The sequence below is a fragment of the Ceratotherium simum genome, chromosome 7 (genome assembly GCF_057802395.1).
Source record: "Ceratotherium simum simum isolate JZ-2026a chromosome 7, ASM5780239v1, whole genome shotgun sequence".
Classification (NCBI taxonomy): Eukaryota; Metazoa; Chordata; class Mammalia; order Perissodactyla; family Rhinocerotidae; genus Ceratotherium; species Ceratotherium simum.
Window position 1 is genome coordinate 75,246,151 of NC_141906.1, and position 12,642 is coordinate 75,258,792.

The 12,642-nt window shown below is 35.5% G+C and overlaps 1 protein-coding gene across 1 annotated transcript; it reads right to left on the bottom strand.

Moving 5' to 3' along the window:
• Positions 1–9,574: 9,574 nt before the first annotated feature.
• LOC101387833 (olfactory receptor 8B3-like) lies at positions 9,575–10,615 on the bottom strand. The gene has a single exon (XM_004438398.2). It carries the CDS (start codon positions 10,598–10,600, stop codon positions 9,668–9,670), a length of 933 nt encoding a protein of 310 aa, XP_004438455.1. The 5' UTR covers positions 10,601–10,615; the 3' UTR covers positions 9,575–9,667.
• Positions 10,616–12,642: the final 2,027 nt, after the last annotated feature.

Sequence of the window (12,642 nt, forward strand, 5' to 3'; positions counted from 1 at the left end):
ACACAGAAGGCAAGATCATCTTTTTAAAACATAATTCATTGTGTTTTAATTTCCTGTACTTCATTTCACTCAGAGAAAAAGCCAAGTTTCACAATGGCCTACAAGAGCCAACATGATTTTGTCCCCTGTTATATCTCTGTCATCGTCTTCAACTTCCTCCCTCACTCCTTTCATTCAGTATATTAGCCCTTACTGTTTTTCACATATAGCAAAAATATCACCGTAAAGGTTTTGCCGTGGCCATTGCTCCTCCTTAAAAGCATATTTTCCCAGATATCTACTTAAAATGTCACCGTCTCAATGAATTAGGATCTGTGTCCAATTTATCTTTTCATCATCAATATTTAACGTATATCTTGACACACAATTTGTCCTCTCTTTTGGATAGTTTCTCCTTCTTAGATGTGATGGAGCATGGGTGGAGCTACTATGAGGCTGTTTCTTAAAATAAATTTAATGTGGTTAACTCTAAAATATTCTATTTGAACAGCTTGCTTCAGAGCTACTATTTAAATAAATATTGTGTTTTTATTTTAAAATGGCAGAAAATGTTTTTGTCATAAAGCTGATGGTTTAATGGAGGAACAAAACACATCTCCTGGTATCTGACACTCCAATATTATTTTATATGAGACTTTAATGCAGAAAAAGGAGAAAGAAAGATGACAAATATGGTTGAGTTTCATTAAATCTCCTGTTCAATTTCTTCTTTATTTTGATAAAGTTGCTTGTAATCTTGTGCAACTCAGGAAGTCAATTTTTAAAAATAAAGATTCTAGATGTGGATACATATCTGGCCTTATAGTTGTCTCTTAAAATATCACCAAGAGGACTATGTCAAATTTGCATGGAAGGGGACAGTGTGAAATTATGAAGTGGCCTAGATGTGGAAACTCAGCTGAATAGTAAAAATAGATATAGCTAAATTTAGTGATGTCTCAAAGCCTAATTTTTTGTCTTTTCACTTCATAGCTTCTAAGGATTTTACCAATGTTTGTATTTGAATAATTAATACATTCTGATTTTGGGGGGGCAACAACTGTTTTAAATCTGATAAATATCAACATTCAAGGCTTCCAAATAATTCTTATGTGCAAAGAAAATATAATCTGAAAGCACTAAATCATGAAGTCACCATATTTAAAATCTAATGAACTCACATCACACACCAAATTCTTGTGACTCATTATGACCACCTGACTTCTCCATGCTAGAAAACCCTAGTGACGCAGGGGAATATGATCTCCAGAGTTACCACATTATTAGATTCAAATGTCCAGTTTTCAACAAAAAATCAGAAGGCATACAAAGAAACAGGAAAGTATGGCCCATTTAAAGGAAAACAATTAATCAATAGAAACTGTCTCAGGAAAAGACATGATAGCATATCTACTAGATAAAGACTTTAAAACATCTGTCTTAGAGAGGCTGAAAGACTAAAGGAAGATTTGGAGAAAGTCTAGAAAACAGTATATGAACAAAATGGAAATGTCAATAAAGAGATGGAAAACTTTAAAAGAAACAAAAAGAAAAATCTAGAGCTGAAAATTGCAAAAAAAGTCACATGAGCATCTGGACAGATGCAGAAAAAGCATTTGACAAAATTCAACACCCATTTGTGATAAAAACTCTCAACAAATTGTGTACGGAAAGAACGTACCTCAACATAATAAAGCCCATACCTGACAAGTAGAAAGCTATCGTTATATTCTATGATGAAAAACTGAAAGCTTTGCCTCTAAGATCTTGTACAAAACATTCTTTCCACTTCTATTCAGCATAGTACTGGAAGCCCTAGCCAGACCAGTTAGGAAGGATAAAGATATAAATGGAATCCAAATGAGAAAGGAAGAATTAAAATTGCCTCTGTTTAGAGACAACATGATCTTATATATAGAAAATCCTAAAAAACCCACCCAGAACGTTAGAACTAATAAAAGAACTAAGTAAAGTAGCAGGATGAAAAATCAACACACAAAAATTAGTTCCATTTCTTTGCACTCACAGCAAACAATTAAAAAAAAAATAAGAAAACATTTGTAATAGCATCTTATTAGTAATAGCATCAAAAAATGTAAAATACATAGGAATAATTTTAACCAAAGAGGTGAAAGATCTGTACACTGAATACTATAAAACATTGATGAAAGAATAAAAGACAGAAATAAATGGATAGGAATAATTAAATTGTGAAAAATCTTCAAACTACTGAAAGTGATGTACAGATACTTTGCAATCACTTCAAAACTCCAATGACATTTTTCACAGAGATAGGAAATAAAATCCTAGAATTCATGCTGTACCACAAAAGATCTAAAATAGCCAAAGCTATTTGAGAAAGAAGAACAAAGCTGGAGGCATCACACTTCCTGATTTCAAACTATATCACAAAGCTAGAGTAATCAAAACAGTATGATACTGGTTTAACAACAGACACATAGCCCAATGGAACAGAATAAAGAGATTAAAAATAAACCCATGCATATACGGTTATCTAATCAACAAAGTCACTAATAATACAAAATAAGGAAAGAATAGACTCCTCAATAAATGATGTTAGGAAAACTGGATATTGACATACAAAAGAATGAAATTGGACTCATATATTATACCACTCAAAAAATCAACTCAAAATGTCTTGCTTTAGATAATATGGACATTTTAACTATGTTTATTCTTCCAATGCATGAGCATGGAATATCTTTCCATTTCTTTATGTTTTCTTCAATTTCTTTTGATAATATCTTATAACTCTCAGTGTACAGGTCTTTCACCTCCTTGATTAAACTTATGCCTAGGTGTTTTATTCTTTTTGTTGCAAATGTTAATGGGATTGTATTCTTGATTTCTCTTTCTGCTAGTTTTTTATTAGTGTGTAGAAATGCAACTGATTTTTGCATGTTGGTTTTGTACCCTGCAAATTGACTGTATTTATTAATTACTTCTGCTGGTTTTTTTGGTGGCTTCTGTATGGTTTTTTATATATAGAATCATGTCATCTGCAAATAGTGACAATATTACTTCCTTTCCAATTTGGATGCCTTTAGATTCAATGCAGTCCCAATGACATTATTCACAGAAATAGAACAAAGAATCCTAAAATTTATGTGGAAGAACAAAAGACCCTGAATAGCCAGAGCAATCCTGAGAAAATCAACAAAGCTGAAGGTATCGTATTCTCTTAATTCAAAATATACTACAAAGCTACAGTAATCCAAACAGCTTGGTACCGGCACAAAAACTGAAACACAGTTCAGTGGAACAGAATTGAGAGCCCATAAATAAAACTATAAATCTATGGGCCACTAATCTTTGACAAAGGAGCCAAGAATGTGCAACAGAGAAAGAAAAGACTCTTCAATAAATTGTGTTGGGGAAACTGGACAGCCATGTGTGAAATATGAAAGTAGACCATTATCTTACACCACACACAAAGATTAAGTCAACATGGATTAAAGATTTGAATGGAAGACCTGAAACCATGAAACTCCTAGAAGAAAACATAGGCAGTACGTTCTTTGACATTTGTCTTAGCAGCATCAGTTTGAACATATCTCCTCAGGCAAGAAAAACAAAAGAAAAAATAAACAAATGGGACTATATCAGACTAGAAAGCTTCTGCGTGGCAAAGGAGACCATCAACAAAATGGAAAGACAACTCACAAAATGGAAGAATATATTTGCAAATCATGTATCTGACAAAGAGTTAATTTCCAAAATATACAAAGAACTCATACAACTCAACAATGACAACTAAAAAAGCCAATCAAAAAATAGGCAGAGGATTTGAACAGACATTTTTACAAAGAAGAAATACAGATGGCCAATAAGCACCTGAAAAGATGTTCAACACCACTAATTATTAGGGAAATTCAAATCAAAACTACAATGAGAGATCATCTCACAATGACTGTTATTAAAAAGACAAGAAATAACAAGTGTTGGAGAGGATGTGGAGAAAAGGGAACCCTCATACACTGCTGGTGGAATGCAAACTGGTGCAGCCAATATCAAAAGCAGTATAAAGATTTCTCAAAAATTAAAAATAGAAATACCATATGATCCAGCTATTCCACTTGTAGGCATTTATCCAAATAACATGAAAACGTTAATTAGAAAAGATACAGGCATCCTTGTGTTCATCACAGGATTATTCACAATAGCCAGGACATGGAAGCTACCCAAGTGCCCATCAGTGGATGAATGGATAAAGAAGATGTGGTATATATACATATATGAAAGAATACTACTCAGCCATAAAAAGACAAAATTGTGCCATTTGTGACAACATGGATGGACCTTGAGGGTATTCTGCTAAGGAAAATAAGACAGATATAGGAAGACAAATACCATATGGTTTCACTCATATTGGAAGATAAACAAACAAACACATAGATAAGGAGAACAGATTGGTGTTTACCAGAGGGGAAGGGGGTGGGGGTAGGGCAAAAGTGGTAAAGGGGCACATATGTATGGTGGTGGATTGAAACCAGACTCTCAGTGGTGAACATGATGCAGTCTATACAGAAGGTGAAATATAATAATGTACACCTGAAATTTACACAATATTATAAACCAATGTGACCTCAATAAAATAATTAAGAAGTGATGGATTAAAGATTTCAGCATAAACCTGAAACTGCCAAGCATCTTGGCATTGATCTTGGCAATGATTTTTTGGAAACGGCACCAAAAGAATAAGTAACAAAAACAAAAATCAATAAGTGGGACTACATCAAACTAGTAAGTTTCTACACAATAAAGGAAACAATCAACAAAAGGAAAAGGCAACCTACAATATGAGAAAAAATATTTGCAAACCATATATCTGAAAATGGATTAATATTCATAACACATAAAGAACTCATACAACTCAATACTAAAAAAGCAACAACTCAATTAAAAAATGGACAGAGGAACAGAACAGACATTTTTCCAAAAAGATATACAGGTACATGAGAAAATGCTAAACATCACTAATCATCAGGAAAATGAGAATCAAAACCACAGAGAGATATCACCCCATACCTGTTAGAATGGCTATCATCACAATGACAAGAGATAGTAAGTGTTGGGGTGAGGATATAAAGAGAAGGGAACCCTTGTACAGAGTTGGTGAGAATGTAAAATTGATATAGCCATTATGGAAGATTGTATTGAGATTCCTCAAAAAATTAAAAATTAAACAGTAATCCCACTTCTAGGTATATATCCAAAGGAAATTAAATCTATATCTCAAAGAGATATCTGCACTCCTATGTTTATTGAAGCATTATTCACAATAGGTAAGGTATGGAAACAATATAAATGTTCGCTTACAAATAAATGGACAAAGAAAATGTAGTATACAAATACAATGGAATATTTTTCAGCCTTAAAAAGGAAAAATATTCTGTGATTGGCAACAACATGGATGGAACTGGAGGACATTAGGCCGAGTGAGATAAGCCACACACAGAAAGACAAATAATGTATGATCTCACTTACATGAAGATTCTAAAATAGTCACACTCGTTGATTTTTATTTGGGAGAGAAAGTGGAGTGGTGATGGTCAAAGGGTGCAATGTTTCAGTTATACAAAAATAAGTTCTGGTGGTCTACCGTACAACATAATGCCTACAGCTAACAGCACTGTGTTGCATACAAAAAATTTGCTAAGAGAGTAGAACTTAAGTGTTCTTATCACAAAGAAATAATAATTAAAGGGTGGGGAGAAATTTTGGGAAGTGATGTATGTGTCTATGACCTTGATAGTGATAATAGTTTCACAGGTAAATACTTATCCCCAAACTCATCAGGTTGATAACTTAAATACGTACAGCTTTTTACACATCAATCATACCTCAATAAAGTGGTTTAAAAAATAAAAGAAACTTAGGAAATAATTAAAAGCCTTTTTCCCTCTTGTTTTCAATCAGAGGGTATCAGAAGGTTCTTGCCTACAAAATGCAAGTCCGAATTAAAAATCTCCTTGAAGCTCTGCCTCAGCAGACTATACCAGTTTGATAACTCCAATCCAAAGATTCAAGTTAGAATTCTGTCTTTTCACATTTCCTGTTTCCATGGTCAGTGATAAGGAACTCTTTTCCTCAGGCCATATTTTATGTAATTGTACATTTCTAGTTTTAATCTTTGTTGTTTCTTTCATCTTCATAATTCCTAACAATAACTAACAAGATGTTTATTTTCACCACTTTATCACCATCATATTTTACCATCACTTTTATTATAGATTAAATCATTTATTCTGATTCCACGACAAGTTCCATATGACCAATTCATAGAAAATTAATAACCGTGATGATTGCATTATGAGAACAAACACGCAAAGACCAAGGTCCAACTACTTATTCACTCTGTACTTTACTGGACAGAGACCACCTGACTTCCATATTCAGATTCAAGCCCATCCTGGTATCCAGGAACAATGCTTATCCAGACAGGTGAAATGTAAAGTGCTCTAACCCAGAATATAATGTTAGGTATATAACCGATGTTCTGGGTTAGAGCAATAAGATACTGCTGAATCATTTCTAAACTTGAATTACAATTGTGATACCTCATTCTGATTCAATCATTATGTTTTATAACACTCTGGAGATTGAAGCACAGTGTTTTTTTTATGTCAAAATATCTTTATATTTACCTGTCTTCAAATTCTTTTAATCATAGAGCTGTTAAAAATAATCCCTGGAGAAGTTCTCTAAGGAAAGACTTTATGAAGAAAGTAGAAAGGTTTGAGAAAATTAAATTATATAGAATGGAATGAGAACTATACCCTCTTTACGATGCCATTCAACCAAATTTAATGTTATATACCTATTACAAATCTATAAAACGCGATTGTACATTGACTCTCTTCCTCCCACAGACACTGGTGGAAATTCTTCATTGACTGTGGTAAAGGGATTATCTCTGCCCTGGACTGGTCTGGAATACTTTTTACGTGTTGCTCAATCCCTGATGGCATCTTCTGTGTGAGCCAATGTGTACTAGGAAGGCTGTTCCCATATACTTGGATTGTTATTCTCAATTTTTGCTTATGAATTGGTTTAATGTTCAGTTAAGTAGAAGTATAATCAAAGTTTTGTGACAATTTACTGTGAAATTTATCATAAATACATATATAAAGGTCTATAAAATATATATTTCAAATGTTTATTATAAAATGAACAGCTTATAATCACCATTCGCATCTATAAAACAATTACTGCCAGCACTTCAGAGCCCTCTATGTGCCCCTACTTGATGGTAGCTCTTTCCATTCTTCCATTCTCCGTCTTAACTCTATTGCATTCCATCTCTGGCTTTTCTTTATAGCGTTACACCCAAGCAGGGCCTCATGGTCATCTGTATCCAGCACAAAGACAATGTGGAAAGGACACACTATGGCCTGGGAATGGTGGCCACAGATCTCAGTCACATCTTACTGCAAGAATGACTGGGAAATGTGGGCTCTGGAAGAGGAGGTGAACAGCTAGCAATCTCTGCCTGAATCGGCTAATCACATTGGTGCCTACCAAGATCATTGGTGTGAAGATTCAATAGGATCTTAAATATAAGAGCTTACTGCTGACTCTGACACTTAGCAAACACTACTAACAATAATGATTACTATAGACTGCACTTATATGTTTCCATTGACTGTTAGGGCAGTATGAAGTAAGAATATAACCACTAATATATCTAGCTATTCTAAATTAGGCAATGGCTGTCAATAAAATGTGAAAGGTACTTTATAGCCATTCTTCTTCTTTGAGTATTTTGCTTTATTTGTGTCAGAAGAATTTTTATTCACTGAAACAATTGCTCATGTTTCACTGATTTTTAAAATTATGGTAAATTTTGTTTAATTTTTAAAAACCTCATAGATTTAGAATCAAAACACCCTAGTCCTAGTCTCAGCTCTACCACTTATAAATTGTGATTTAGAACAAGCCATAAACATCTCTGTGCATTAGTTTCATCATCTATGAAATGGGAACTAGGATCCCCTTCCCCATTTACTTTGCAGTTCGTCCCTGAGGAGAGCATAGACGGACCGAGGTGACAGTGCAGAGAAAACTGCAACACGACTTCTAAGAGCCATCATAACACCCTGTACATTCTCTATATTAATATTTGAAGTGGGTCTATTCAACTTTATGCCAGAGAGAGACTTTACTCAGTCCAGATGCTTTCTCCAGCCCTCCTGCTCACTGAAGAATACGGGAATCTCTGTCTCAGAATTTAAATCTTCCGACACTTAGTGAGATTTTAGTGTTTAAAGGTGCATATTTTTAACAAAAAAAAAGCCCTGCTTATAAACCAAGTACTTCATCTGATGCTCAGCTGAAAATATAGTGAAATGTCCCAATGCTAGAAAGAAAAACCGACTGTGCCAGACTTATGGAAAAATACCATGTCTATCCCCAATATGGACATTAACTCACCATAATCAATTTTCAGTAATAGTTTTGAGGATATAAGACTGTTTTAGATTCTATACATGTGTAGCATGTAATTCTACTGTGTTGTAATGTTAAAATATACCTTTATATCTTTCTCTTAGTGTGCCTTATTTATGTTTGTGACATGCAGCACATTGTACACATTGCCAGACACTTAGCAGCTATCAAATGTGTGTTTTTTTTGTTGTTTTTACGTAATTAAATAGATAAATGAATCAATAACCATTTCTTCTTACTGGACTCAACAAGTACTTCCTGCTCAGCCCTGCCTCTCTGGAGCTGGAACTTGGAACCATGTACCTGAATGTGCTTGCAAAGATTAAAAGTCAGTCCCGTGCCATGCAGTCAGTGTTAGGCAGTGATCTCATAAAATACAAGACTTGAAGTCACAGTGTGTGTATACGTTTGTGTGTGTGTGTGTGTGTGTGCGTGTGCACGCGCAGGGATGGAGTGCAAAGAGGACTGGAGGATGGGGTTCAATAAAGGTGAGGTGTTCGGGAATTAAAAGGATATAGAACTCAAAATTTCTTTTACTTCTAGTCTTCTTCAGCTCTTAACCACAGTGCACCCTGATCATGCTCATTCCAAACCTGATCCTGAGCAAAACAGCAGCTTGCTCAGAGAAAGTTTGCATTAAAGAAATTCAGCATGTAGTCAAGACATTTTCTTTATGCTTTAACTAAGGGGACCGTTTTCTGTTACTGTCCAGAATATCTAAGTTTTCACACTGAACTAGAAAAATGCCCTTCCTAGTACACAGGCACAGACATATTCAATGGCTTACCTGTTTGACTCTCAGCTATGACAACTTCAACAGAATTACACTTTCCCTCGTAACTCCTTTTATCGCATTTCATATAAGAAATAGAACAAAAAACTACAAACAACAACTCTATGCTGTGCATGTAAAACACCAGACTTATTTCCTCTGACATATCCCTCTTGTTTGAAAGAAGTCTAAATAACTACATAGACCTTAAATGCACTAAAAAAAAAACTAAATAGCCTCTATTAAAACTTCACCACCCTTAACTTTTACAATCTGCCTAGACATCTGTTTTTCTGATTAACATTTTCCAAAATATGCTAAAAGAACGTAACAATTTTAAAGAAGGAACATTTTTTTCTGAAGTTGAAACATTTCATTTGTATTTTGAGTCACATCAAGGAATCTCCTTGTCCTCTGACTACCTGCACAGAGAGACACTGATTCTAATCAAAATTTTCTACTCCTCAGGGTTTTTCTCAGAGTAATTTTAACATCTTTGTTTCTCAAACTGTAGACTAAGGGGTTCATCATAGGAACCACATTAGTATAAAAGACAGAAGAGATTTTTCCCTCATCCATAGACACAGCAGAAGATGGTTTGAGATACATAATTGCCCCTGATCCAAAGAACAGAGAAACAGCAATTATGTGGGAACCACAGGTGCTGAAGGCTTTGGACCTGCCCCCCATGGAGCTGATGTGGATGATGCTCGAGAGGATGAAACTGTAAGAGACAAATATGGTGAGACTGGGCACAATGATGTTGATGCCCACCACAACGAATATTACCAGCTCATTGATGTAGGTGCTCGTGCAGGAGAGCTGGAGCACAGGGAGGATGTCACACAAGTAATGGTTGATGGTGTTTGCATCACAGAAGGTCAGTCTCAGCATGCATCCGGCGTGGGCCGTGGCACCAGAAAATGCCATCAAGTATGAACCAAGCATAAGGCCAGAGCATACTTTAGGGGACATGGCAACATTATACAAAAGTGGGTTACAGATGGCCACATAGCGATCATAGGCCATTGATGTCAGCACATAGCATTCAGAAATGACAAAAAAACAGAAAAAGTAGAGGTGAGTCATGCATCCCACGTAAGAGATAATATTCTTTTTTGATAAGAAATTTGTCAGCATTTTTGGTGTAAATACTGAAGAATAGCAGAGGTCTATGAAAGACAAATTAAAGAGGAAAATGTACATGGGGGTGTGTAGGTGTGAATTCAGCCCAATTAGAGTAATCAAGCCCAAATTTCCCAACACAGTGACCATATACATTACTGAAAACAGGAAGAATAGGGGGAGTTGGAGATCTGGTCGGTCTGTTAACCCCACCAGAATGAATTCGGTCACCAAGGAACCATTTCCAGGAGTCATTCTTCTCTAAGGGAAGCTGTGAACACAGGAGAAAAGGGCTACGTTAGAGAACAATTCAGCTCTTCCTGCAATATCTCCTCCTATAAAAAAGTGTATACACTGGGAATGCCTGAGACTAGCCCAACCTGGACCCATGGAACCTGCCTTTACCATTATCATGATACTGATATATGTGAACTTTCCCTTACTAGAGTATTAATAAGCTAAACATAACAAAGAGCATCCCAAACAACCTACAAAAAGAAGGCCACTGCTGCCATGTGCAATCATAACTGCTGGGAAAACAAAGAGAGAAGAAGGATGTTCCAGGGCAGAACCATCCTTCTCTCATCTCACTCACTTAAGCACTCCCCTCACCAGTAAAATTGGAAGCAGCCACTCTAGCAACGTGGTGATGGCCTTTAATGCAGGTTCAACTTGGTGGACTGGGAATCAAGAAGATGGTTTCTAATCAAAAACTAAGGGGCCAAATTCTAGGAGAGGGTGACTGCCCATGTCACAGAGTAAAAGTTATAAATCTAGAAGAGTGAGAGCTCCATCCACGGAGAGGGAAGGTACTGACTGAGATACTGCACTTTCTGAGCCTCCTAATCTATAAATATTCTCTGATCTCCATTGACCACATTCTCTTGGCAGCTTCACTTGAATCTCAGGACTACACAAAATGGGAAAGAAAGTGGCAGATCTTATATCCCTGAACTTCCATCTCAAAACAAGAAGGACATTAATATAATCGGAATTCAGAAACTCACCCTCCTTAGGGCAGAAAACTTTAAGGCTCTGGTATCCTTGGTATTTTCCCCTGTTGTCCTGGAAAGGCAAATTCAGGTTCTGAGGCTTTGTGTCCTTTAATTCTAAAAGGAGGCAGCCCAGACTTACTTTCAGATATACCTTGGAAATCTTTCTGAACTACAAATCAAAATTTCTGATTATGACTTTAAGCCATCTCGAGCCACAGAGAAAGATAAACAGTCTTTATTATTATCACATTTTCCACTTGATAAGACACTGAACATTGAATTTGAGTTTATTAATATAGTGCACTTGATCATAAATAGGGTAGAAGCTTGCTCATTCTCTTCGCCAGGGAATAGATTCTATGTGTAAAAGAGAAATAAGGGAATTATATTTTCACTCTGGACCATGATCTCTCTTTAGTTCTTTAGGGACTCCATATATTAAGCAAGTTTACACTTCACTCTAGGGATTTACATCCCCTAAGGCAGAGGCAAAAATAAATTCTCATCTTCCTATCATCTTCATCTCTTAAAGAAGATGTATGTATAGGTTCTTTTACTGTTTCTTCCCATGTCCTAAATGGAAATTTTCCACAGAGTCTGCCTACAGCCTTCTTCATTTCTTTACATGAAATTTTTCAAAAGTTGTAGTAACTCAATTCAATTGTTATCTCTCCTGTGTTATCTCAAAAAATATATTACTACCTTTTTCTCTTCTCAAGTTTTCACTTCTTACCATCTACTGGTAATTTCTACCTAAGGAGCCTGCTGGGTCTTTAAATGTAATATTTCATTAACTAAGGTCATTAATTCCTTCTCATCCTAGAAAAAAGTTGAGGCTATGGAGTTACAGGGCACGTATTGACTCCTACTCCCATGTTTACTAATTTGGACATGTTAAACTCTCTAAACCTCAGGATCATAATTTTTGAAATAGTGATGATAATAATAGCATCTCTTTCACTGAGTTATTTTGAAGATTAAATGAAAAAGATGTATGTAAAATGGTTGGAACAGTTCCTGGCACCTGGTAAATAGTCAATCAATGCCAGCTGAGATTATTTCTGTTCTCAAAACTTTCAGTAGATCCTTTGTCATAACACTCATCAGACATTTTTTTCCCTTTAATTCCTGTTTCCCCATAAACTATAAGTTCTATAAGGACAAACATCCCTTCCGTCTTGTTTACTACTTTTCTCGTGGTGCCATGTATGGTGCAGAGTACATAGTAGGCACTCCATAAATAATTCTCTACATTACTTTGTTCTCTGGTGAAAACCTTCAGACTGTTTTCCACATTTCTCA